General features: G+C 36.4%; 1 protein-coding gene across 1 annotated transcript in view; it reads left to right on the top strand.

The window, feature by feature from the left end:
• Nucleotides 1–27,261, top strand: part of LOC120891377 (uncharacterized) — an 83,394-nt gene extending 56,133 nt beyond the window's left edge. The window contains 5 exon segments of the mRNA XM_078038661.1: nt 10,449–10,513; nt 11,717–14,550; nt 18,323–18,481; nt 20,796–21,787; nt 27,045–27,261. Coding sequence (XP_077894787.1) covers nt 10,449–10,513; nt 11,717–11,763 — 112 coding nt within the window. The 3' untranslated portion in view covers nt 11,764–14,550; nt 18,323–18,481; nt 20,796–21,787; nt 27,045–27,261.
• Nucleotides 27,262–27,689: the final 428 nt, after the last annotated feature.

Below are 27,689 nucleotides of genomic sequence, written 5' to 3'. Positions count from 1 at the left end.
CCTTATTGATCACCAGACATTTTATACTAGAAAGGAACTTACTATACTAAAAAGAAATGTGGCAAAGTTTTAATCAAAATTCACCATTTAAAAATTATCAAAGACATTATAGTAGTGATTACACCCTACAAATGTAAACAATGTGAAAAAGCTTTTAATGAAGGTTCACGTCTTAAAAAAATCTCCACAGATTGAGTATTAAAGAGAAGCCCTATAAACGCCAATGATACATCAGAGCTTTAGTCAATTTTTTTAAAAAAGCATACTCTATCAAAACCTAATGCATACAATGTGTGCAGAAAACCCTGTAACTTGCATGCCTTGCATATCAGGAAAATATACATTATTGAGGAAAATTTTGATCTATGAGAAATATAGCAAGGTGTTATATTGCATATTCTTCTGAATATAATAATTTTCAGGGAGATTATATATTAATAAAGAATGTGATATTACTTTTGCAGTATCTTAAAATTTAATTGGCATAACTAGTTAATGTCATAGAAGTAAAGAAATTCTTAGATCACACCATGGTACAGACTGTCAGGAACTGCCCTGGATGCAAATCCCTTCAATTCCTGATGCACCAGGTTCTGAATAATTACTGTCTTTAGTCTGGCATGGTAGTCCCAGGTCACAGTAACTTCAGAGTTACCCCAGCTAGGATAACAAGGTATGCCTCCAGGAGTAGGTGTTACTCACTGAGGTTGAGATACACTCACCTGTTCCTTTGTAATCCTACCCCTTTGTTCTTTTGGCGATAGAATGTTCCATGGAACTTCCCCTTATGTATCTCCTATATAAGAATAAATAATTCCAGTGGCTCTCTCTTTCCATGGACCTTTAAGGTTGGAGAGCCATCACGGACTTTGAGAAGTTACTACTGTGTGCTTGTTGTGATTTTTTTTGTTGTTGTTAAGTTATTGGAATAGTCGAATTTTGTGAAGCCACAATTGGGTCTCCAGTTAGGGTACATGGCAATAAATGAAGGCCCCATTGGGATTCCAGCATAAATTTTAGAAATTTAGTGGGTTTGGTATTTTTCTCCAGAAGTTAAGCCCACTTACGATTTTAGGGTATTATCAGTTAAGTTGGAGAAAATAAGTGAATTAGAAGAAAAACAATGTAACATTAAACGTATAATATCTGCATTTTTTTTTCCTTTAGAAACAGCAAAAATTTTCTGCAACTCTGGGTAAAATTAATAGACATACAAAATGAGAAATTAGAAAATTCAAAGTACCACAGAAATTACGATGATAAGGAATATGTTGCTAAGTTTTGCCCTCTTCCATGGGAAAAGTGATTTATAGATTTTTTTTTAATTTTTATATTTTGAAATATTAGGTAAAGATTTTCTGGGTTATATGTCAGGAATCCACACTTGGAGAGTGAGAAAACAAAAGAAAAGTTGTTTTTTATTGTTGTTGGTTTTTGTTTGTTTAATGGTAAATTGTTACAAGGTGGGGGGGTGGATTTGTCTACTTTTAAAGAGACTTTTTTTTTGTTTTTTCCAGCTGTTTTGGGGCACATACAGGGCTTTGACCGCTGCCCCCTGTGGAGCAGCAGATAATTCTGCCACTTGAAAACCCTAGTTTAACTGGGCACATGTTGCCTTAGAATTTGGTAATGGTGGCATCATCTGCTGAGGGGCCCATTTTTTATGTTAAAAGAGTTTTTGAGGTGCTCCCAGGAGAGAGAAAACTATCCGCTTACCCTGGCTGCGCAGCTCACAGAGTGGGAAATGACAAAATTTTGGCATGGCCATCCAAGCACAGGCACATTAGCACCAGCATAAACTCTTGGCACTTCCCTGGCTGTATCCCAAGCAGGAACAGACCAAGTAAGACCTGGACATCTGGGGAAATTTGGGGAGCAAACACAAGGGCGGGGTCACAGGGCAAACCCAAGCTGGAGTCAGCAGCTGCAGCCATGACCATCAGCCCCGCTTCTCCTGCCTCATGCCAACTGGCCCATCAGCCAGGGGAACACAAGGTCACCGCTTCAACCTCCCGGACCCTGGGGGAATGACGAAGTGCTGCAAGATGTGGGTCGCAGAGGGACTACAGGTGGGGGAAGGCAGACTGATTGAAGGAATTATGACCATTGGAGAAGTTTCCAGGGCACTTACCCCGAGCAGGATACTATGGTGGGCAACAAGCCCAGCCCCCACGGGGTGAATGTGGATGCAAAGCCCGCCCCAGTAGGGAGAACCCATGTCTTGCACTGCCACAGTGTGAGGTGCAGCCACAGCTGCTGGCAATGGCCATGCCCACTGGCCATATGCTGTTTTCTCACCATGACAACCACTGGCAAAAGCAGACAGTACACGCCAAGCTACCAGGGGGTTTGGCCAGGACTGCTGGTAATCACACATGCGATTACACAAGGTTTCAAACAGAGCCTCGTGGTACATTGTGGTTACATGCCTTTACACAAAAAATTCTGTAGCCCAACGAAGAGAGAAATTTGGCAGATAAGTCCTACCTCTAGCAGTCTTCCTATTGTTCATTTCATTGTCACCCAAACAGGGCTTTTTGGTCCTGGCTTGCAACCATTAACCTATACTTTCTGTTTCACCCACAGCTGCTCCGGAAGCTACAGAGAGCCTACATTTTACTTAAGAATGCCCACCTGTAAATACTAACAAAAGATATCCTTTTCAGGCAAAATTCAATTTCATGTTCCTGCCTGTATCCTAATGTGTTCTCGAGCTTAAAAAAAAAAAAATCTGATCTTTATCCTTCACCAGGTTCTCTTAGAAACTTTTTATAGATGTTTTATTAAGAAAAGTTGCAGAAGTACTATAGTAATCATAAGAGGTTATAAGGATTAGTGTTCTCCAAATTAAAGTTGTACATGACACCTACTTAAAGGATAATATTCTGAGATAGATATAGAGATATTTTAAGACATTCTCTCAGAGATTGGGGGGTTCTACTTAAATTGTTAGGATGAATCAGCTAGTCTATATTCTGGAAAATTACAATAATCAATAAAAAGTATCTAATTTTCATATCTAGCCTCAACTACTGTCATCAAAAAAGGGCCTAAAAAATTGAAAGATCAAAGGAACCTCTAAAACTTAATATAGACCAAAACAAATTCAGAGAGATTTTTTAAAAGGTCCAAATAAATGTACTGTAGGGTTTCAGAATGTATGACAGATGTCTAATCTTACCTAGAGAAATATTATGCTATTACTTGGCTAAACTATGAAATAGAAGGCCATCTTAAAAACAGTTTTAAAGGAGATTTATCTTAACCATGTCCCACTAACACAGAATAGGGACAACAGGCCTGACAGTTTGGAGCAGACAGTTCCCCAGGACAGATTGGTATCTAACAGATAAACAAAATGCCTAAAATATAATTTTAGGGGCTGGGGCTGTAGCTCAATGGTAGAGTGCCTGCCTCACACATGTGAGGCACTGGGTTCAGTCTTCGGCACCACATAAAAATAAAAATATTGTATCCAACTACAACTAAAAAAAAAAGTTAAAAGAGTTTTTAAAAATCATAATTTTAGTAAGTCTTTAGGAAAAATATATTTTTCATAGAGAGACCTAAAAAGGACAATACAGTACCTTAAAATTATAGGGGGCCACCCATTTGAAAAGATGTGTTTATCTCCAGTTAGCCCTAGACATTCCAAGGGATTTACAAAGGTTAACATAATTCTAGCCATGTTTAGATGTTACAGCATAGTTAAATGCAGCACAAATGAAGAAACAGAAAGGCAAACACAGAGATTAAAATGCTAGTCAAAGCTCCAAGAGAAATAAATTTCCTGGGTAAAATGTTTGCTCCTAAGTTACAGATTTTGAAACCCCCTTAACATTAAAACAGGGCCTTACTTCAAGCACCTGGCAACAGTTTATTACTGAAAAAAAAAAGGGAAAAAAAAAAGTCTGAAAATAGTTATGCAAATAAATCAGCTCAATAGTCAATAGCATATTTCAATAAAAAACTAACATAATAGACCTTTTCTCAACTTTAATAATATCTGACAATGTCCTACATACATTGATATTTTAAAATGAATAAAACCATAATTATTAGCCAATTTTACTACATTAAATAAGTTATTAAGGGTGCTCATACAACTGTTTTTTTTTAATGCACAAAGATTGTTTGTAATAGATCCCTAAAAATGTTATTGCTAGCTCAATGTCATATAAATTCTAAATTAGATCACTGTCTTAAACCACACTGTGGACTTGTTTTTACCCATTAACATTTGAGATACTAATTCCCCCTACTTAGGTGAACATTAAGTTGATAACCATAATGCCAGTTTTTCATGGATTCATAGATAAAAGACTATTCATTTCTCTATTTCATTCTTTATTAATGGTAATAAACAAAATATCTTCTCTAGGCTTATTTAACATGTACTTCCTATTTTGGATAGATTTCTATATATTTCTCATGCCCCTAGTAAAGACCACCACTACTACATTAATATCTCTGTCTCTTGCTTCTTTCCAAATTAAGATAAATATTTAAGTTAATCTAGAGCTAATTTCAGCCTGCAAATATTTATATACAACTTATTGTATTCTTTATTTTTGGTAATTCTGTTAAAGTCAAAATCAAGTCATACATTTAGTAAAGGGTAAGTTTCTATTTACCTTGTTCCCATTAAATAACTTCTGTCAAGTTTCACAACCAGCTAAAGATAATAAATCTTTTCTTATTATTTAAATACTTGTACTACATTAAACATTGCTTAAAACTAATGATACTATGGCTTATGCCAAGCCTCTACTTAATTTTATTAAATAAAAAGATGGGAAAAGAGAACCCCACGGCACATAATAGATGTTGCAAAATATTTTTTAAATTTTTCCTAATTGTGAATCTGGGAGTCTTACTGCTACTGAACATGATTAGTAAGTTAAATCAAATTTCAAAAGAGTTTAAACTGGTCATTGTGGAAAGGTTGAAAAACCTCACACAGGAAGATAAATTTCTAGCTGCATAGTTTACAGCCATGCAGCTTCATGGGCTTGTCAGGTAAGTAAAAATTATGAAAAAATATCCATGGACCCATTTCTCAAGTCCACCCTCAAAGAAACACACACACACACACACACACACACACATACACACGTTGTAGTCGGACACAATACTTTTATTTTATTTATCTTTATGTGGTGCTAAGAATTGAATCCAATGCCTTGTACATGCTAAGCAAGTGCTCTACCACTGACCCACAAACACAGCCTCTCAGGTCCACTTTTGATGTTCCTTGCAGTGAAGACTAGAAAGTCTAACCATGCAACTAGATGAATTATACTCACTGTAATGGTCAGTTATAGCTATATGTTGATTTTATGGTAATCAGGCTGTATGGCAGTATCTTTTGAGAAAAAGACAGTATATGAGAATCCAAAACAAGCCAATTATGCTGATCCTTACAAATTAAGACTATATATATGGATAATTTTCAAAATAGAAAGATAGTTGAAATAGAAATTTTCTATATAGGCCAGTTATTTACATAAAATATTCAACAATGTATTATTGCCCTAATAATTCTGTAATAGAAATTGACACATTTTCTAAATGGATAGGTTTGGCCTATGTATTGTCAATATAACATAAGGTGTCTAGAAATTGTCTCCTACAATTACATGAAGATGACATAACTCTTAGAAACCTGAATTTTCAGTGAGACAGCACTCAAAAGGATGTTTTGATGTTTATTTCTACCTTCAGAGTGTTTACATTACTGATAGAACTAAAAGACTCCTTAAATGTGAGAATTGGAAAGATGGTTAAATATTCTGTAACCTATAAAAGGTACAACTTGCCTAATTTTATCACTGTTTATAGTAGGATAAAAAGGACATTGATCCTCATCAATGTCTCTTTGTCCTGTTGCCAGCTAGGATGCTGCAGTTTAAATTCAGGCCTTGAAACAGGTGCTTGCCAATTAACCAGACCTAGGCAAGTTCTTGATCTCATGATCAATGAATTGACTACTTAAAATATTATTCATTGTTCCTATACTACAGTTTCTGTGGCTATGTTTTAAAACTTACAACATGTAAATTTTCTTAATAATTTGACTTAAATTACTTCCAAGAACCTTCATAGTCGGGTAAGTGCTAATGGAAGGATTGAAACTAAGTTAAATGCTCTAGAAGCCACTGTAATGAGTAATGTAAATGACCCCTCTGCTCTGTGGTTTGCAGAAAGGCTTAAATGCTATGCCAAATAAAAATGTCTGTGTTACTGTGGCCAAACAGAATGCTTCCAAATAAAATTGGGAAAAGATTAAGAATCTTCTGATGAGTGTTTGGCAGAGTAATCATAATAGCCTGGATCTTCCAAAGCTAATTAAATGGCCTTAATCCTAAATATGCTGAAACATTCTATATAGTATATTATTGAGATGATATGTTTTCTACTAATTTTATTTGTATCTCAAGAGTAGGTCATGGTCTTCTCAGAACAAGAATCCAGTGATTACAACATAAATTCCCAGTTGCTTTTTTTTTTTTTTTAATTTTAAGAAAAGGGAAATATGTCAGGACCTGCCCTGGATACAAGATCCCTTTCAGTCCTGATGCACCAGGTTCTGAACATATTGTCTTTAGTCTGGCACAGTAGTGCCAGGTCACAGTAATTTGGGCATTACCCTAGCTCGGAAAACAAGGTGTGGCTCCAGAATTAGGTGTTATCCACTGAGGTTGAGTTACACTCATCTGTTCCTTTATAATCTTAATCCTTTGCCCTTTGGGGGATAGAATGTTTTGTGGAATCTTCCCTTGTATGCCTCCTATATAAGAATAAACAATTTTAATGCCTCTCTCTTCCCATGGGCCTTTAAAGTCAGAGAGCCATCACAGATTTTGAGATGGTACTTTTGTGTGTTTGTATGCTTCTTTGTTGGTTTCTTAATTTTTTTAATAGTCAGATCTTGTGAAGCCAGCATTAGGTCACCAGCTAGGATAGATGGTGATAACAGACATTTTAGACCTAAGAAGATATTTATTACAAATCTAAAATTACATCTTTGTTGTTATTTTTTTTATTTGTCAAGTTGCACTTTTCTTCTTTCTTCTCTTGTGAAATGATCACATAGAGAAAGCAAAATCTTTAGGAACTCCATCCAGTTCTTGGAGAAAAGTTAGAAATACTGCGACCATTTAAAAATGTAACATGGGGAAAAATAGTTGATAAAGCAAAGAGGTAATTCTGGTATTCAGAATATGAATAGAGCCAGGTGCAGTGGCAATACCTGAAACCCCATTGTCTTGGGAGGCTGAGGCTGGAGGATAATGATTCAAAGCCAGCCTCAGCAAGGGTGAGGGGCTAAGCAACTCCGTGAGACCCTGCCTCTAAATGAAATATAAATAATGCTGGGAATGTGGCTCAGGGGTTGAGTGCCCATGAATTCAATTTCTGGTATACCCCTCAAAAAAAAAAAAGTGAATATAAACAGAAAACTGGAGATGTAGGAATTCATTCTGAGACTGAAGGGCTGCCATATTAATATATTTATAGATCCAATTTTCAACCAAAAATATCAAAAGTTGTACGAAGAAACTGGACATGTGGTACATTCAAAGGCTGAATAAACAATAAACCAACAGAATCCATCTCTCAGGAATGGCACTCCCCAATCATAATATATTCCTGCTGCAGCCCCGAAACATGACAGCAACCACATGGCTTGTACTTTAAAGATGGGGGTGTGGTTTGTATGTGCTTTTATGGCAGAATTAAGGCACATAAGGATTTTTTAAAAATGTTCCAGGACAATAGTGGCCCAAACAAAGAACATTTTTTTTTAGTGTCATTTTACTTTTGAAAGAAAATGATGGCTTTGTTCAAAGATAATTCTCTTCATTTTCCATGTATGCAAACATAGGAGAATGAATTTGCTGTTTTTGGTATGGACTGTTGGTTCAAGGTGGTTTATGCTAATGAAGAGCCTTGGATAACATCAACTTTAAGAAAACATTTTAGTGCAGAGGGAATTGAGACTTCAGCAAGGGAAGAGCAACACCCAAAACATCAAAGGTTTTGGAGATCCAAGGAAAATACTGTGCCTGATGTCTTCAACCTACATGGAGAGAAGCCCTTAAAGCCAATTGTACAGACTTCAAAAGAGAAGTGATGGATGGGCCATTGAGGGGTTTCATTAATCATTCCATGCTTCATCCATGATGAATATTGATTGCCAACATCCTGGATAATTCTTTTCTGAAATACATCATGACTTAAAGCTAAAGCCAACTCTAAACTTGTCCCCCCCCCTTTTTTGAACCATGGATTGAACTCAGGAGTACTTAGCCACTGAACAACACACCAAACTCTATTTTGTATTTTATTTAAACAGTGTCTCACTGAGTTTCTTAGGGCCTCACTGAGTTGCTGAGCCTGTGTTCAAATTCAGATCCTTCTGCCTCAGCCTCCTGAGTTGTGGGGATTACAGGTGTGAACCACTGTGCCCAGGAAATTTGTTGCATTCTGATGACCATGTCACAGACATTGTGCCCTGTAATGTATCACTACCTTATCTCCAGATTGTGCCTGTAGGATTGGTAAAAGATCTAGGTTCTGTGTTTGTTCATATTGACATTGGGACAGCTGTACCCCAAACTTTATTGTTTAAAAATACAGAATAAGAATGTAGATCAAAGTGAAATAAAATATGATGTGAGGAAGCTGAAATCAGAATCGTGGAGGGAGTATGGAATTGGGACCTCCTACTGAAGAGGCAAGAGTCTACTCATCTTACTTGAATGTAGGAGAAAGGCTTGTGTATTAGCCTGTTGTCTTCTTCTATGACAAAACCCAGGAGACTGGGTACTTTACAGAAAGAAGAACATTATTTCAGTTTTGAGCCCTCACAAGTATGCCACCCACATGGGCTCAATTCCTGAGTGGCCCTGTGCCACCTGTGGGGTGACTGGCATCATTGTAGAAATGTGTGTGAGAGAAATCACATGTGAGTTTGGAAGGTAAAGAGTAGACTAGGGGAAGTTCTGTCTTTTATAACACCCCTTTCAGAATTAGCCAGGGTCCCAAAAGAATTATCTTGATCATTTCAATTGGCAAACTTCTCAAAGGCCTGTCACCTCCAACAGGCCTCGCCTCATAAGGGCCCCATCACCTCTTAACACTGCAACACTGGACATCAGGATTCCAATAGAAAAACCTTGGGAGACACACCACATCCAATGGGAACTAATGCATTTCTATAACAGGGTCAACACTTTCAAATTTTTATGAAAATGGACATAAAGGCATAGGCAGCAGTGAACTTGACCCATAAAAGAATGAACTAGAAATTCCTTTGCAGAAAACCTAAACATGAACCTCAGCATAGACTAAATTTGCTTCATACAAGTATTTCTGATAAACACAGCATACTGGTACTCAGGAGAATGGGAAGTCACTAGACAAATGCAGGGGGAGAAATAAGGTTGTAGGTTTAGACTGCAAACAGGGAACAACATACCCAGGCAGAAACCATGGAGAAACTTTCTTGTGACAGAAAGTCTTGTGACAGCTTAATCCCAGGTCTGGGATTTGAGTGCTTCTTCAAACATTCGTACTATTAGAGATTTCTCTCCCTATGCATTTTTTTATTCCTGCCCTCAGGTCACATATGACTCCCTGGGCATATGGAGCTGCCTAGGGTACTGCTCAAACATGCACATTTTGGAAATAGTCAAGTTGGCACATAAACTTGGGAAGACTTGACTTTCCTGGAGACATCAATTTGGTAGAAATTGGCTCCACATGAAATCCATATAAAAATCTACCTACCCATGGCAGTAGGTAAAAACACACCAAATAGTAAATACTCAGGGTAAACAATTCAGAAAATCTTATATATGATATATTGACTATGTTAAAGGTACTGTATTCCAGTTAGGAGTTTTGTTGCATGATTAGATCGTGACTCTTCTTGACATGGGGGAATATATGTATCTATGTAAGATAAGAGATAAATGAGTTTGTTCAATTCTAGTGACAATTTCACTCTATCTTATGGTATTGTTTTGTCTACCTTAAAATGCACAGTAAAATTTGTTTTCAAAAATTTGGTCATGTACTTGAGTAGATATATTTTCAAAAAAGACAAAGTGCTCAGTAGATACATTAAATATGCTCATAGTGACAATAATCAGTAAAATGCTCAAAAATATGGGTAGATATTACTTCACTATTTTGGGCGGGTTAATATTAAAAATACCAGAGATAACAAGTATTGGCAGTAATATAGAGCAAAGAGAACCTTGGGCAGGTTATTTGGGAGATTATGTAAATCGGCACACCCACCATGGAAAACTGCATAAAGGTGCCTTGGAAAATTGAGAGTAAAACTTACATGTGATACAGCAATCCCCCTCCCTGGAATGCATCTTAAAGAAAATAATTTATCTCTCACAGAGACATCTACATCTCCATGTTTCTTGCAGTACTGTTCACAACAAGCAAGACAGAAGCAAGGAAAGACATAGTGTCCACAAGTGGATGACTGTGTGTAAGTGATGTGGAACGTCCACTAACGTTCAATGGGATGTTATTGAGCCTTCTAAATAGGTAAATTTTGTTTCTGTGCTGATGTAAGTGAACACTGAGGGCAGTATTGTGACATAAATCAGACAAGATTACAGTTTGATCTCTCTCATGTGACATCTAATAAGTCAACTTCATAGAAATAGAGTGGAATGGTGGTTGTAAAGAGGTGGGTAGTGAGGGACACAGGAAGGTTGTTTAAAGTGCACAAAATTCCATTCTAACATCAATAAATTTGGGGGATCTGCTGTGTAACATGGAGAATGAAGTTAATAATACATTTTTGTATACTTGATATTTGCTGTGAGATCTTAAATATCCTCACCACACATACATCTTAAGTGATAGATATGTTAATTAAGAGGCTCTGGTAAGCAGTTTACAATATCTACTTATGTAAGCTCTATGTGTTGTACAACATGTATGTGTACAAATGTATTTGTCAGTCACACCTCAGCAGAGCAGGACTGAGTCTGCACATACCCTATTTTTCAGGCCTGCTTGGTTCTTCATTCTGAGCTGCAGCCTTCACACTGAAATTCCACCCATCCCTCACAGCCATGAAGACATTCCACATCCCAACTCCCACATGCACAACTGTGTCCTGACATTTAATGTTCGTTTTTCTGTGGTGCCTATCCTAGGGACCTCAGGACAGTCCTTCTTCCTCCCATTACCCCAAGACCCATCATCAGTGCTCTTCCTTCTTTTTTATTTTCTTTCAATTCCATTACCTCAGTCCATCCCCATAGCTCCTGGGTCCTACACAACCAAATGTCCAAGATTAACTCTCAGGCATTCTCAACACACAGTTCAAACTCCAAACTGATTGCAACCAACCCCACCATCCTCCACCTTTCTTCTGGTTACATGCCTCTTTATATCACTTCTTTCCTGTGTGCCTGGTTTTAAATCAAGACACTTTTCCTTTTTTCCACTGGTATTGTTTTGTGTCCCTTAGTTATACCACATGGTTGTAAAGACTCATACTTAGTCTTAATATCTAGAAGTGTTCATCTTTTAATTTTATTTTCCTGGTGTTTCTCTTGCACTTTGGGCCATCACGGCCTCCTTAGCTCTCTACCTACTTTGTTCCCTCCCTCCCGCCCCCCTCCCTCAATACTCTTTGTGTCATTTGTCTCTTCCAAGAAACATTGTGTCTCTCTAGATTCACCTCTTTGTCATATTCTGGGCCTGTTTTGGACAAGTACTTAATCCAGGACGTGCTACCCCAGCTTTATTCACAACTTCTCACCACACGTATGTATGAATGCCTCTGAGGCATTGAATCTTCTACAAATTTTACAATCCGGTGAGCTTCAACATTTTTCATGTTCACTCTTCATCCTCAGGACCACCTTAATTCCTGTGAAACCATGTACCCCATGTATCTTATACCTTCTGGGCCCTATGTCTTTATGTTCCTTGGCTTTTTGCCCATGTGTGCCTACACCTAGTCATGCCAATGAGCTTTTCCTGGATACTTAATGAACTTTGTCTGTGTCCTCTACATCACAGGATTTGCACGATCAAATTTCCCAATCCCCCCATTCCCCATGTTCTTATTTAGTACCACTTCAATCTAATACCATTACACAAAACATACCTGCATTCATACCACAGATTTTCACCTGTATGATAAATCTCACAGCATTTGTTAAGGTGACATATTGTAAATAGTGTTCTTGCAGGATTGGAGGGATTTATAATAATTGAAAGGATTTTTGTACTGTGTTCACCCATCATACTTGCTGTGGAATTAATGTTAGCAGCCCTGGCACATCTTAGAGTTAGATATGTTGGCTTAAGCAGGTCAAACCATCTTATCCTGTTGCTGTCATTGGTGAGTGAGAATTTTTCTACATTTTTTATGGATATTGTTTTGTTTCTCCCTCCTGTAAGAGGTCAATATTGGTAGAGCATATTTATTCACAAAATTATGATATGAATTGACATCCAATTATGCAAATGAATCCAATTAATTAACTCATATTTGTGCAGATGAATTCAGTGACTTTCAAAGTGAACAACTAGCATCACCTAAATTTCTCTAAACAACAAATTCTATGTAATAAATGAATTCAGATGACTGAAAAAATCCTAGTATCTCAACTTTCAAATGCCACAAATGTGCCAGTTTGCATGAATGTCTCCTGTTATAAATATTATTCACTAACCTTGCTTCCTTGAAACAAATTTACTTAGGTATTAATTAACTCACATTTTTATCTTCTTAAATCAGTGAATATTTGCTTCTGCCATACAATCTTTCATGTTTTATGTTCCAAAGCTGAGGATATAACCTGGGAATGTGGCACAATTACTGTGATAGTACTTGTTTTCCTAACACACAAATAAATGAGTCAGGGTATAGCTCTACAGATGTGGAACCAGTCCTGCCCCATTGCACATAACTTACCATGGGACATGTGCCTCGGACTATAGTTCCAACTCAATGCATTTGCAGTTATTAAATATTTAAATGTTCCTTTATATAATTGATATTGCATATTGTATTAGTCAGGGTTCTCTAGAGGAACAGAATCAACAGGAAGTACAATTATAAAAGGAGAATTTATAAGATTGGCTTATATTACTGGAAGCTGGATAGTCAACAATGGCCATCTGCAGGTCAGACAGCTGGAAGGAAGAATCAGTAGGTGCAAAGTCCAAGAGGCTGAAGCCTGGGCCTGAACAAGAGAGATTAGCAGTGCTACTCTAGTTTGAAACCAAAGGTTTCTGGAGAATCACCTTTGGAAGAGTAAAGAAGCAAGAGTCTGATATCCTCAGATGATGGTAGGAGCAATCAAGAACCCATTCAAGAAAAAGTCAACCATGCATCTGCTGCTGCTTCCTTGTTCTTCCAACTTTTATTCCATCCAAGTCATCATCATATTTGGTGCAGCTCATTCTTAGGGAGGGTCTCCATTTCAGTTGGCTATCCTACATGCTAACCATTTCTAGACACATAGACACACCCATAATCCTCTTAATCCTAGGTATCTCTTAATCTGATGAAGCTGACAATTCAAATTAACCATTACACATGTAGAATAAATATTTATAATCAATGGGAACCTTTTTTTTCAATAAGAAATTCCAAAATACTTCTAGTTTAGAAGATAGTAGGAATATAGAAAAACAAATAGGAAAAAAAAAAACTTGATTAATAGAAGAACTCCACTTACTAGCTTTAGGGAAACATGGTGGTTCATGGCATCCTCTCTTTAAACACTGACAATTTCAAAACCCCTCTCTGCACCTAATCAGAGTAAGACTTTGAGACTTAACCTCTGTGTACCCAAATTCTCCTTGTAATCATGAAAGTAATCTCAGCCCCCGCTTCATGTTGAGAAGATTCGAAAATCACCATGTGCTGCATTTAGAGCAGGGATTTTTACACACTTTGTGGTTTAATTCTTAATTTAAGCATCATGAAACCTGCTAGTGAGAATGAAACCTTAAGTTCAATTTTGCAGTTCCCACTTGAGAGAGGGCAATGTTGGATTTTAGTTTACAGGACACAGGTAGCCCAGAACTCCCATTCCCCTGCAGGACCCTCTGGCTAGAACAACAGTGAACTGGCAGGACGGCAGCCAGTGATGAGGCTGTAGGAATCATCTTCCTGTCACAGACTGTGGTTGGAGTTCTGGGCAATTCCTGTCTTCTCTATTACCTGTTATTTTCTTCACTGGGTGCAGGTTAAGGCCTACAAATTTGATTCTTAAGCACTTGATTGTGGTCAATTTGTTTCTGCATAAAGAAAGTCCCCAGACAGGGGCAATTTTCAGTTTGGAAGTTTTCCTTGGTGATTTTGGATGTAAGCTGCTTTTCAATGTTAACAGGATGGGCAGTGATGAGTCCATTGTTACCATATGCCTTCTGAGTGTCTTCTAGGCCACCATCTTCAGCCCAGTGAATTCAGATGGGCAGAGCTTTAAAATGAAAGCTCCCAGGTACATTGGTACCTCCGTATACCTGGGCCGGATCCTGTAACTCCTTGTAAGTATGCCTTTCTTACTTACATGACTGGGAAAGGGAGCTCCAAAAATGTCAAGATCTTGGTAGATTTTCTGGTGCTCTAATGACAAAGCCCTAGAATCATTGCTTGCAGCAATCCTGTCACTCCCTGATGCTGTGTGTGTGTGTGTGTGTGTGTGTGTGTGTGTGTGTGTGTGTAAGCAGGGGTGCTCATGCTCTAGGCCAGCAGCTCCATGGTGCTCATTCTGCACAGGCATTACCAGAGAATGCAGCATGTTTGCCCAGGTCCTACCCTGAGTACAGAGCCAACAAAACAATTCTTGTCCTAGTGAGCTCTTTTGTATTTTTATACACTTTCCTGTATCTTAAATAATCCCAAATTGTTCCTGATAGTTTTGGCTGCAATAATCTCTGGGTGCTTCCCAGCTTTCAACCCCTTTTTGCTAATAATCAAAGACACCAGCACATTCAGCATTCAGGCTATTTTGCATGTATAAAAAAATCTTAAATTTCTAATTCATGAGGAAAATGTAAAATATGTACTCTATAAGGTTTTGTACAATTTATAGTTTTTTATTAATTCTTACCTACAGAAATTTAAGCACAGTTAATATCAGTCATATCATTTGTGAGTGGTGGTTTAGACACATACCCTTGTATTTATAAATGTGTGTGTATGGTTTTATATGTGTGTTTGTGAACATGAGCATGCACACATGCATATATCTTGATTGTTATGATCTGTCAATAGTAATTCTGAAAAATTATATGTAAATTTTATACTTAATTAGAACTATTTCAAACTGATTTCACATAATTTCATATTTTCTTGTTCTTCTGATAGATTAGTCGTGTTAAAAATGTGGAAAGAATTTTTCATTTGTCTACTTTCATGTTTATGTCTTAGCTCTGTGTCTTTGAAGATTTTTCCAAGTTAATGTACTCCAATGATATTTGCCTTTAGCAGGTAAATTTAGTTATTTTTAATATAGTATAAGGAAAGTAAAAAGAGAAACAGAGACAAGATGCAGCGGAAAGGTGGTTGCTCGTCCAAGCACCTGCATTTATTTATACCAATAGGTTACATTAGGTCATTACTGCCATAACTACATTATTGTTTATGGTATCAGTAAAGTGGCTTATTCTGCAGTTACATTCTACAGTTACAATATGCAATGTTAGGAACTTTGTGCAGCTCTCAAGAAAGTCCATTGTCTGAAGTTACTGTTAGGTGGGCAGATCCAGGATCAGCAGAGCTTAGTGAAACATTGTGGTTATCTAGCAAGCAAGTTCCTTTATTCACAGGAGCTATGTGCCTGAGATCAAAGTCAAGGCTGATAAGACTATAGAACAGAGAATGGCATTGCCATTACAGCTAGATGGTTCATATGTATTAGTTATCTTACTAGTTCCTAGTAAAAAACTGCAGGACATTCTATGGGTAGTAGTTAAGTAGTTTGTTACTCCCCAGGAGTTTGCTCACCAGAGGAATGTTTCTCTATGATATTTCCATGGTCAGAATCCCTACAATATAGAAATGGACAGAATGGGAAGCAATTGTCCACTAAAAACCCCTACTCTGTTTCATATATTTAATGTCCACCTTGATAATATACATTAGGTATAATTTTTTATTGTTACAAATGATTTTTAAATCACCTATAAACCATCAAAGCAGTCATAAATTACTAAAGTAAATTACTAAGTAAAATTTTATAAAGTATATACACTTTTGCCTTCAGCTTCTTCTACATCAAAATACAAGCTTGTCCATCTCAAAGATTCCTCTTTGTGCCTCTGCCATAATCATATTCAACAGGGACCAGTATGTGACATTAAATACCATAGATCACTTTCATTTGTACTTTCTATAAATGAAAATGATCAGCTTCAATTTTTATATTTGACTTAGAAAATTCTATTTTCATCGTAGTTTGTATTTTTATATTTGGTTGGTAATAGAATTCAACTGCAGGAATATTAATTACTTCATGCCTTCCTCTCTGGATAAGTCCTCCCCCCCAAAAAAAAAGTTCCATGTGCTGGAAGCTTTGCACCCAGTGTGAAGGTTTTGGAGGAGGTAGAAACTTTGACGTGTGGATGTAAGTACAAGGTGGCTGGGTCATTGGGAGGTCATGCTTAAAGGGATAAATGGTAATGTCTGGAGTATATCAGTTCCCATGAAATTGGGCTGTCTTGCAGAGAGTTCTGGTGTCTCTGCTCTGTCGCTCCCTGTCCTGTCCTGTGGTCTGTTCTGTATGTGCTCCCACTATTGTGATTTCACCTACTCTTAGTTCCTCAAAGAGTTGAGCAGATGCTGGCACCATACTCTTGAATCTCCAGAACTGTAGGTCACTAAATTTCTTTGTCAAATACTCAGTCTTGGGTATTTGGTTATTGCAACAGAAAAAGATAACATGACATGGTCATTTTTTAGTTTGAAGTATCATGATGAGGACTCACCTGTAGTTTCACAGTGTGTTTTTAATGATAATTGTAAGAGTTTCTGCTGCTATGTGTGTAAAGGTGATTGATTCATTGATTATAGGTTTACATCTTCTTGGCTTTAGAATATACTGACTGAGTTTATCAAATGTTTGTATGAGTTTCAACTAAGTAGAAGCTCTTATTTTAATAGAAATACTTTTATATGTCTTTATTTAATGTTAATAACATAGGTTCTGTTAAACATAGATGCATATAGTAAGACATATGCATAGGGAGGTTCTCTCTTCATTTTCTTCAAAGACATCAATTAATAACTTAAAAATTTACATCAGAAAACCATACAGAATCAGCTTTTTATATGTGTTGGTAATTATTTAAGTCTTTTTAAAAAGTAAACAATAAATTTCAATGTTTTCTGAAAATGTACAATAGATACTTTTTCTCTCATTTATCATCATATATTCTATATTTTAAAACATCTGGGAAAATATTTTGAGAAGTTTTGCCCTAAGACATGGTAGCTATTTGAGAGACAAGTATGCCTAACCTGATTTGGAGATTGCTAATGTGCACATTGTATTCAAATATCTTGTGATACCCTATGAATATGTACAATTTTTAGTATCATTTAATAATAAATACTTTTGGCTGGCCAGAGTGGTGCATGCCTATAATCCCAGTGGCTTGGGAGGCTGAGCTAGAAAGATGCAAGTTTAAGACTAGTCTCAGAAAATAAGTGAAGCCCTAAGCAACTTAGCTAGAGCCTGTCTACAAATAAAAAGGCCTGCAGATCAGTAGTGAACAGCTCCTGGGTCAATCCTTGCTACCAGTAATAACAACAGTAAATTAATCAATTAAAACTTTCCTTTTGTTTCATAGTGTCATTGGCTCACATACTTACTGTCTTCAATTCCAGCAGTAATGTAAAAAGAACCTCTTATACCCTATATCTCTGACTGTGTCCTCTGCTGCATCTCTGTCTTCTGCTTTAAGGGCCCATGTAAATAGAGTAGGACAATCAGACACCAGTGTGTACACCAGTGTATATGAGAAAAATGTCTCCCTCTCTTATGATCTGCCAATCAGCAGTCTTAGCATCGTCTTTAAACCCCAGTTAACCCAATGTGACCTCAGGAGTGACTGCAAGAGCATTCTCCAAGTCGTCTTGGAACAACCCTGTTCACAGTCCCACGTTATCCCTTGTAGTTCTCAGGACAACTGCAAAATATACTGAGAAAGTAACACCATAAGCTAGGAAGAAACTAAGTGGAACAACATAACTTCTATTCCAGTTTTCCTAGAATCAGTATGTCCTTTAATGATTTAGAGAGTGTTGTGGTTCTAGGGCATAAAACCCAAGGTGGACATCTTCCTGGGGTCCTTCAGCTTTGGTGTAAGTGGAGCATTCTTGGATGAAACTGAATCCTCTGTGTGGAGCCTTCATGACTGCCAGGGACAAGCTTGGAATGAATCCAAAGCTTCTGCATGCCTTTGTTCCCTGTCCGTAAGTAACAAACCTGTCTCATGTACCCAGGGTGTGTGGATGTTCTGTTTCATCAGACTAAAAGAAGTTGATTTCCAGTCCAAAGTGAATGTGCTTTAAATAATATCTGGGGTTGGGAATTTTCTATGGCATGTTTTGAATTTTAAAAACCATAGAAATTGTAAATATACCTACAAAAAATTTACCCTTAATGAGTATTAGGAAAAATAATAAGAGGACACAGAAACAAGATGTAGAGGCAGGAAGAAAAATGGCTGCTTTTCCAAGTGACAATATTTATTTACACCGATAGGTTACATTAGGTAATTAGGACCATAATTACATTTTTATTGCTTAGAGTACCAGTAACGTAGTTTATTCTGCAGTTATATTCCACAGTTACAATATGCAAAGTCAGGAGCTTTTTGCAGCTCTTAAGAAATTCATTGTACAAAGTAACTTTTAAGCGGGCAGATCCAGGAACAAGGGAGCTTATTGAAACATTGTAGTTATCCCAGCAAGCAAATTCCTTTATTCTCAGGAATTATATGCCTAAAATCAAGGTTGAGACTGAACAGACTCTAACACAGAGCTTCTTCGTAAAGGACATTGCTACAGCAGAGAGGCATCCCATGGCTTTACACAAAATTTTCCAGCAGCCAGGCATTTTGTGTCTTTACAGAGAAACTTCCTAGCAGCCAGGCTTTCTGTGCCTTTGCACAGAAACTTTCTACCCAGCAATCATGCCACAATCATGAAGTTTATCAGAGACCCCAATCCCAAACACAGAACCCTCATAGATGATCCCTGTGATGATTTACTAAAAGAAAGAACAGCGGGGCTGGGGATGTGGCTCAAGTGGTAGCGCGCTCGCCTGGCATGCGTGCAGCCCGGGTTCCATCCTCAGCACCACATACAAACAAAGATGTTGTGTCCGCCAATAACTAAAAACTAAATATTAAAATTCTCTCTCTCTCCCTCTCTCACTCTCTCTTTTAAAAAAAAAAGAAAGAACAGAGGTGGTGGATTAGACTTACACTTTTAGCTTGTCTTTTATTTTTATAATAATATTATATATATGTAGATATAGATGGATGGATAGATAGATATTGAAGCTGATAAAGCTTAAATATTGTGTGCCATTTTAGTTTTTATTCTTTATTGAAATATCATTAACGTGTGTTTAAGGAATGCAATGATATATATATATATATATATATATATACACACACACACACACACACACACACATATGTGTATATATACATATATACACATATATGTCTATGTTTACATATATATGTATATATTAAATGATCATCACAAAGTAGTTATCATTTTCACTTCACAGAGATTCCTTTTCGAATCTTCATGTCTTTTTTTTTTTAACTCTGCATTTTTTCTCCCCCTCTCCTATTTTCTCATCACTCTTTTAATATCTAGAACATTCCAGACCACTTGCATATATAGTGAAATAGTGCATGCATGGATAAAGCACCATCTTAGGAGAGACTGAGAAGACTTTAATTTCAAACCTTGGGTTCATCCCTATCTGTTAGAAGACATACCATAACTATAAAAAATGGAAATAGAAAAATCTAAATTCCAGACCTAACATAATCAAGTGTCTCATTTCCTATCATTTCAGTTTCTCTGTCTCATACTGTGTGTTTCTTTTTGCCTCATATTGTCTTTATCTGCTGTCTCTTTGTACATGTGTATGCTTTTATATAAAATAAATTTAATCTTAATAAAATCTGTCATCTATACAGTTGGTGTATTTTTAAGGAAATGTTAAAATATGATGCTGAGACTACTAAAATTGTCCTTTTAGAAACTTTTCATATTTTCTTCATTATTTCCTTTGAAAATCCATTCTGAATTTACATATCCATGTTGTGGGTGAGGATTGATGTTTTCCTGTTCCAAGTACACTTCAGGTTCAAGTAATTCAGGTTCCAGTGAAAGTGTCTAGTTGCACTTTCTTTCCCTCTCTCTCATTTCTCCCCCAAGTCTATACCCTCATCCTCAGGGACCACTTTCCCATGAAACACTGAGTGCACTCTACCTCTGTGCTCATGCTTGGAAATCTCTGGCAATCCCACAAAGCAGCACCTAAATCATTCTTGGGGACAAACTCTACCATGAGCCCCTGTGCTTAGAGGAATCTTTGTTGTCATGATTTACCATGGTGAATGACAGCAGAGCCTGCAGACCTCGGGCAATATCTTGTTCTTCTCAAGACTGCTGTCAGAATCCTGGACATGTATCTCTTCTCTGCCATCATCTCTTCCTCATAACTCACAACAGGGTGTTCTTTCCATATGATTCCCAGGCATCTGTGTACACCAGCTCCTGGTCACATTTTCTAAGGGACTTCTCCAAGCAATGGAAGCATTGCTAGTTCTATTCTCACCCAGCCTTGTCCTGCTACTGGCCCTGTCCTCACCTGACTCTTCTCCTTGGCCAGGTATCCACCATGAAGATCTTCTCACCACAGTAACCCTGAACTCTGGAGGAGGTGATCTTGACCTGTGTGAGACCCTTGTTTTTAAAAAAACTTGGTTCAGTCATTGAGTCCTCTTAATGTCCTTTGGGATCCCCTATATGCAGTGTGTACATCACACAGGACATTTTAGGGGCCAGTATGTAAAGAAGCTCAAATCTTCTTCCCACATCATTGGCTCAGACTCACTGTATTATCCAACACAAAGGAGGCCAAGGGGAAAACAGTTGATAAGCAAATACTAACAACCCATCCAACTGATCTGTGACTCCTGAGGCTTCCCCCAAAGAGAGTATGTATGGAAAGGAGAGAGAAATCAGAGGAAAAAAAAATAAAATAAAAAAAGATGGTACCAGTTCAGCCCAGCTCTGCCATGGACTAACATGGTAGTTTGCACTCATATGCTGAATCTCCTGAAGCTTTTGTACATCAGGTTACATGAAGCTAAAATGAATAGATCAGTAATTGATGAGGACTGATTGAAGAAATGCATAGATGTGTGAACTTTAAATGAATAAATACCAGCTTGCAAAAACTTTAAGCCATGCGAGGACTCTGATAATATGAGGCAGGACATGTGACAAAGCTGATTATTCCTGCTTGTGGGAGAAGTGTTCTTCAAGAGGTATCCAGTCTCCTATGGATACCACACCCAAAGCCAGAAGGATGTGCTCAGCGTGTGGTCCCTGTGTTCCAGCTCTGCAGCTTGAAGGGCCCAGTGTTCCAGCTCCCTCTTTCTCAAAAAAGAGGGAGAATCCCAGTCCAGCTTTGCCCAGATCTAAACAGCTTTCCACACCCTCAAAACAAGGGGAACTGGCAAGGTACGGAGCTGGCCTTGGACACCTTGCACTTTTCATGGAAAGGGAGTAAATGTTTGTGGTTGTGAATGTTTCCTATCGGTTCTAACTGGATTCTAGGAGGCCTCCAGTTCAGCTCAAAATCAATCCTGGGGGCAAACAGAGCTGAATGTGATCCCTAGAAGCAGACACGTGAAGTACTGAGGATGACTGAGGGGACTCAGAGAGAAGGAGTTCACACTTAGAGAATATTTCACATTGATTTATTCTCATTCTCTGTGACATGCATGTAGTAGAATAAATTTATTTTAAAATTATAATAATTAGCATACCATAGGAATGTGTGGAAAATGGAAGTAGAAGGATATAATAAAAAATGTTAAAATGTTTTGTTTTTTAAGATAGTAGAATTTTAAATCAATGACCATGGTGGCTTTTTATCTGTTTTGAATTTTCTATGATGAAATAAAATATTATACTGTATATTTGACAATTATTTTTCCCTTTGTATTTTAGATTTAAAAAATTATGATTCATATCAGAAAGAATTGGAAATGCACTTGAATTCTTCATATTATTTAATTTTACTAATATTTTAAACTCAGAATTTTATAAAGCAAATATGATGACTTTACCAAAGCATGTAATTATAGTTTGAGGACATTTCTTAGATTAATAAGTGAGAATAATTTCCAGTAACTTGGGAGGAGAACTTCTTCCTGTTTAAAAATAGTTTTCCTAATTCTTCCTTCAAAATGACAAAAACACTATTTCCATAAAGTTATTACTTGTTAGATGAATGGGAAATAATAATTCTGTTGAACTTTAATAAATTTTATACAAATGTTGTCCTAGTTATGGCAGTTTGGCATCTTCTCTAATATTACCTTGAATGATAAAAAAGCAATGTTAGCTAATTAGGATTTTGAATAACAGACAGAGAAATTAGGAAGTGGGAAGGAGGATTTCATTTCCTTATTCCTACAGAGAGGGCAGCTGAACCCCAGGCTTCCACTGATAGAAACCTAGAGTTAAGTTGCTAAATAGTGTGAGGACAGACACATACAATTGTTGAATCAGTGCTACAATGACCAGTTTGATTTCTTTTTTTTTATGTGTGCCTTGAGAGAATGATAGTAAATTTTCAAAATTAATCTCAAAAATTTCCCTTTGTGATACTTTATTTTGGTGTCTAACATACTGAAAAACTTGCCTATTTTGTTCACAAATTAACAGTGTGGGTTGCCTTGTTATATTTTCTGCAATCTACCTCAGAGACTCTTTGTAGGTTGAAATTCGTATTTGAAGATAGCTGTTAATTCTCAAGAGTTTAATCAAGCCCAAGTTTAATCAAGTACTACCAACTGACCAACTGTCATCAGAGGAGAAAGATTGCTGCTTACTAACAAATTGTTTGATTTCTAAAATCCATTGTTTACATTCATAAAATTTATTTTTCATTTTTTCTAATTCTATTAAAGCTTTGAGTCAATGTTTAAAATGTATGCATTTCAGTATTATAACATGTATCACATTACTTATTATATATGCTTTCAAATAGATATACTATGTAACATATGCAATGTATAAAATTCATTGATATTTATTAGATTATATTATACTACATGTAGTATATATTACATATTTTGCTAATATTACATGTGTACATATCATATTTTATATATAATAGTATCATGTAATATTCAATTCCACTTTTTACTTATATACCCTCAAAAAAACTTTACCACAAGAAAATATAGGAATTTCATGCATGCATGCATGCATTTATATGTGTGTGTGTGTGTGTGTGTGTGTGTGTGTGTGTGTATATATATATATATATATATATTTATGACTTACAAATAAACATACCAAATTATTTTAATTGTACATTTGAATAATTTTTTACTTACCAATATTTGAACAGTAAGATTCATGAAGCTGTGGGTGTAGTTAAGTGGTAGATCAGTTGCCTAGCCTGTGCAAGGCCCTGAATTTCTCTTTTAGCACAACAAAATTAAATAAATAATAAGATTTAGAGATGAGTGTGACATAATTCATCATTATTTGATGTTAACCACAGTAAAAATATTTATAAGAAACTCATATTAATTTCCAAGAAGGCCATAATGATAGCAGTGATATTTAATCATATACTTGAAGAATCTACTCAAAACAATCTTAAGGAAAAAAAATCCTAGGGAAAAAAATATATATATTTCCATAAGCAATAGAAACATTATAAATGTTTAAAAATTTTACTTTTAGTTGTTTTGCTAATTACTGTTTATTTACAAAACAATGAAATTTGAACTACAATTATAACATATGGTGCAAGTTAGTGATATTAGCATATCTTATCACCTTAAGCACAACAGTTATTTTAACCCTCAGTAAATGTTTTAAAGAATTGCCTGGCCAGACGTGGTGATGCACACCTTTAATCCCAGAGACTCAGGAGGCTGGACAGGAAGATTGCAAGTTTGAGACCAGCCTCAGCAATACAATGAGGCTCTAAGGAACTTATCAAGAACTTCTCTCAAAATAAAACACTAAAAAGAACTGGTAATTTGGCCCCAGTGGTTAAGTGCCTGTGGGTTAAATCCCTGATTTAAAAAAATTCTAGAAATCTATCAGTGGAAGAAAATGGGCAGTGGAAAAATAAGCTGCTTAACTCTGTTATTTTTTTTTATACCAGTGATTGAACCCAGAGGAACTTAAACACTGAGTCACATCCCTAGACCCTTTTAATATTTTATTAAGAGACAGGGACTCACTGAGTTTCTTAGGGCCTCACTAAGTTACTGAGACTGGCTTTGAACACATAATCCTTCTGCTTCAGCCTCCCAAGCCACTAGCATTACAGGCATGCATCACAAAGTACAGCTCTGGCAAATTTATTTTTCACAAGGTTCTCAAGTTAATTCAAGTGAGAATAGCATCTTCCACAAATAAGATAGGAATAAAATTGCATATTTAATGCAAAAGAGTGATAATGTATTTTACATGGGATTATATAAATAATTAACTCAGAATCATTCTGGACTTAAATATAACAGCTAAAATTATTTAAAAAAATAAAAATAGTACTGAATCAAATGTTCTTGAATTAGACTGACCAGTGGAGCCTTAGATATGCTTCAAAAATACATACACACAAATAATTAAATAAATTTGACTTTAAAAATTTTCTGTGAAATTTTATACTAAACAATAGAATGCATAGATTTTAAATTAGTGATATAAATCAAAATAGCTGCAGATTAAATGATATTAATATAGTTGTTCCTGTAGTACCATCATTGAGATTTCAGAGAATGAATAAGTTATGTGATTTCCTTGCTTCAGGTTCCCAATTTGTCAAATTGCTATAATTCTCTTCTCTGAAAGATACTGTAGATTGTTCCTATTCTATTTAAAGATACTGTAGATTGTTCCTACTCACAGTTCATTGTATAAAATATAAACTACAATTATAATTTTATAGGAAAACTTGACACTTAATATTCCATAAGATTCAACTGCTATTTTCTCTTAATCAATTCAGTAGAAAATTGGAATAGCATTACAATTTTATTTGGAGTCCAAAATGACTAGAAATTACTTAGAGAATATAATTGAATCATTAGCAGGTCTGTTCTTTTAAGGCTTTTCTGTTTTTCAAATGTTTTGTTTTTAATTGAAATATAACAATTGAACATGCTTATGGCATACAGTTTGATATGTTGGCATAAGTATACATTGTGTAATGATTAAATCAGGGCAATACACAATTTTTTTCTGTGCAGAAAGAAAAAGGAAAGTAAAGACAATTACATTAGGTGTTTTGGTTTGTGTGGTTTTGAAGATCTGTTTATACTCACTTTTTAGCACTCACTGACGTTTTTTAAGAAGCCAGTTGAGTTCAAAGCCCAGCCTCCTCTTTTCTCTGGCTCTTACAGTGCACTGCCACTTTGTACCCGCCAGAATCGCCCCAGAGCAAGGAACCCTACATACAGGGAAACTGTGTACATCCCAGGACACACAAAATTATTGAGACTGATCAGTCAACAACAAGCCCTACTGACTAGCTGACCTCCTACAAACTATATTTCCTCTACAGATCTGTTTTACCCTGTCACTGGCTAAAACCCCCTGGCAGAAATCTTGTGTGTTCAATATCATAACTTACAAGTAGGGGTGACTTTTGTCTGTACAAATGTCATTGTGTTGGGTCCTGAGAACAAATAAAGTGTCCAATTAAAAAATAAATAAATAAACCTAAGAAATGAAGGGAAAAAAATGTGAAGATTGTAGAAAAATTTCCAGACCCCTTTGATAACAACATAAAATCTTGCATTCGCAATGGAAAATACCTTGATGGTTTCTTGATAAAATACTAAAATAAGCAGAACCCTCCCCTAAAAAGTTCCATAAATAACTGAAAGCATGTGCTCAGATGAGTTCTCATTAACACATGAGTATTTATAACTGAATGAGACTCAATGGTGAAAACAACACAATATTAATGGACAATAGAAAATTGGTATGTCTGCATTGTAATATTATTCAGCAATATTATTTGGCAGTTCTAGAACTGAACTCAGGGTCTTGTGCCTACTAGGAAAGCACTTTACCTCTGAGATACAACTTCAGTCACATCCAGCAATCATGGTTAGTGAGAGCACTAAAATATTACAATGGATATGTAGCTGGGGAACGGTACACTAAGGGAAATGAATCAGAGAAAAAAAAAGTGCCATGTATTTTATATGTGATATACTATTTTGAGAGTAAGAAAATCAATTGATGAAAAATGCCAGGAGCCAAGTGGAGCAGAAACAAGGAATAACTGCTGGTGGGAACTGGTGGATCTGCATGTAAAATATAAAAAGTTACAAAATCGTACCCTCTAAAGTTGGTTACAAAAGTAAACTTAGTTTTATTAAAAAATAAATAAATAAACCTAAGAAATGAAGGAATTAAATTCTTTGCCAGAATTAAAAAAAAATCATGCAGTTTTTAAAGAATAAAGCAGTCAAGGCCCCAACCCATAAAATAAGGCAATAAATCATAAATGATGGCAGCTGGTTGAGCTGAATGTAAGTACATTTATTTACATGAACATGCTGTTGCTATATGTGTATGAGAGTCAGTTAATTGTTCTTTTCCTCAGTGTGTATTTTATTATAATACATACAAGTATTATCTCTATCATGACCAATATTTGAAACTTGCCAAGTTTTTACTATATTTACATAATTCAGTATACTTAAATATGCATTGTTTCTTTGTTTTGCAGAGCTGTGGATCAAGTACAGGGGCAGGCACAAGTACCGCAAGCCTTTCACCGCTGAGCCACACTTGGAGTGAATCTGATCTCTAGTCCTGATTAGTTGTCTGTTTATGAAAGGTCATCTAATGCCACATTTTTTTTAATTTTTAGTGTGTATATTTCTTATATTTCTTATGGTTGAAATAAAACTTTGTCACATCCTAGTGGCATTTTGTGATGGTGATCCCTGCTGCTGTGGCTGTTTCCTTGACAGATTGGAAATCACACACAGGCTTCATGTGTTAATGGATGCGCTCCTCTGTATTTCATCTGTAGTCTAACCTTACAGTCCCTGAATACCAGTGTGCTCTAGCACCCCAGGAGCTCAGTTCCCTGGCTGCCTTGGCTTCCCGGCTCCTGCTTTAGCTCTCTTTCGTGTGCTAGTGCAGGTTGTGTGATTGCATCTAGCGCTCCAGACAGAGGACTTTGTTGGAATAATGAGGATCCATCTTTTTATAGAGAAGCAACTGTGTTTTTACAGAGAAGCAACTGATGAAAGGGACAGCCAGATGCCTAAGAAGTAAGTCACATGGCACTCACTGCTAGATGAAACAAACTCTAGAATGAAGAACCTGAACAAAATAAGACCCAGCATGAGTCATTTACACACTG

Source organism: Ictidomys tridecemlineatus, chromosome 2, assembly GCF_052094955.1.
Source record: "Ictidomys tridecemlineatus isolate mIctTri1 chromosome 2, mIctTri1.hap1, whole genome shotgun sequence".
NCBI lineage: Eukaryota > Metazoa > Chordata > Mammalia > Rodentia > Sciuridae > Ictidomys > Ictidomys tridecemlineatus.
Note: the sequence above shows the minus strand (reverse complement) of the source record. Positions and strands in the feature narration are given on the sequence as shown.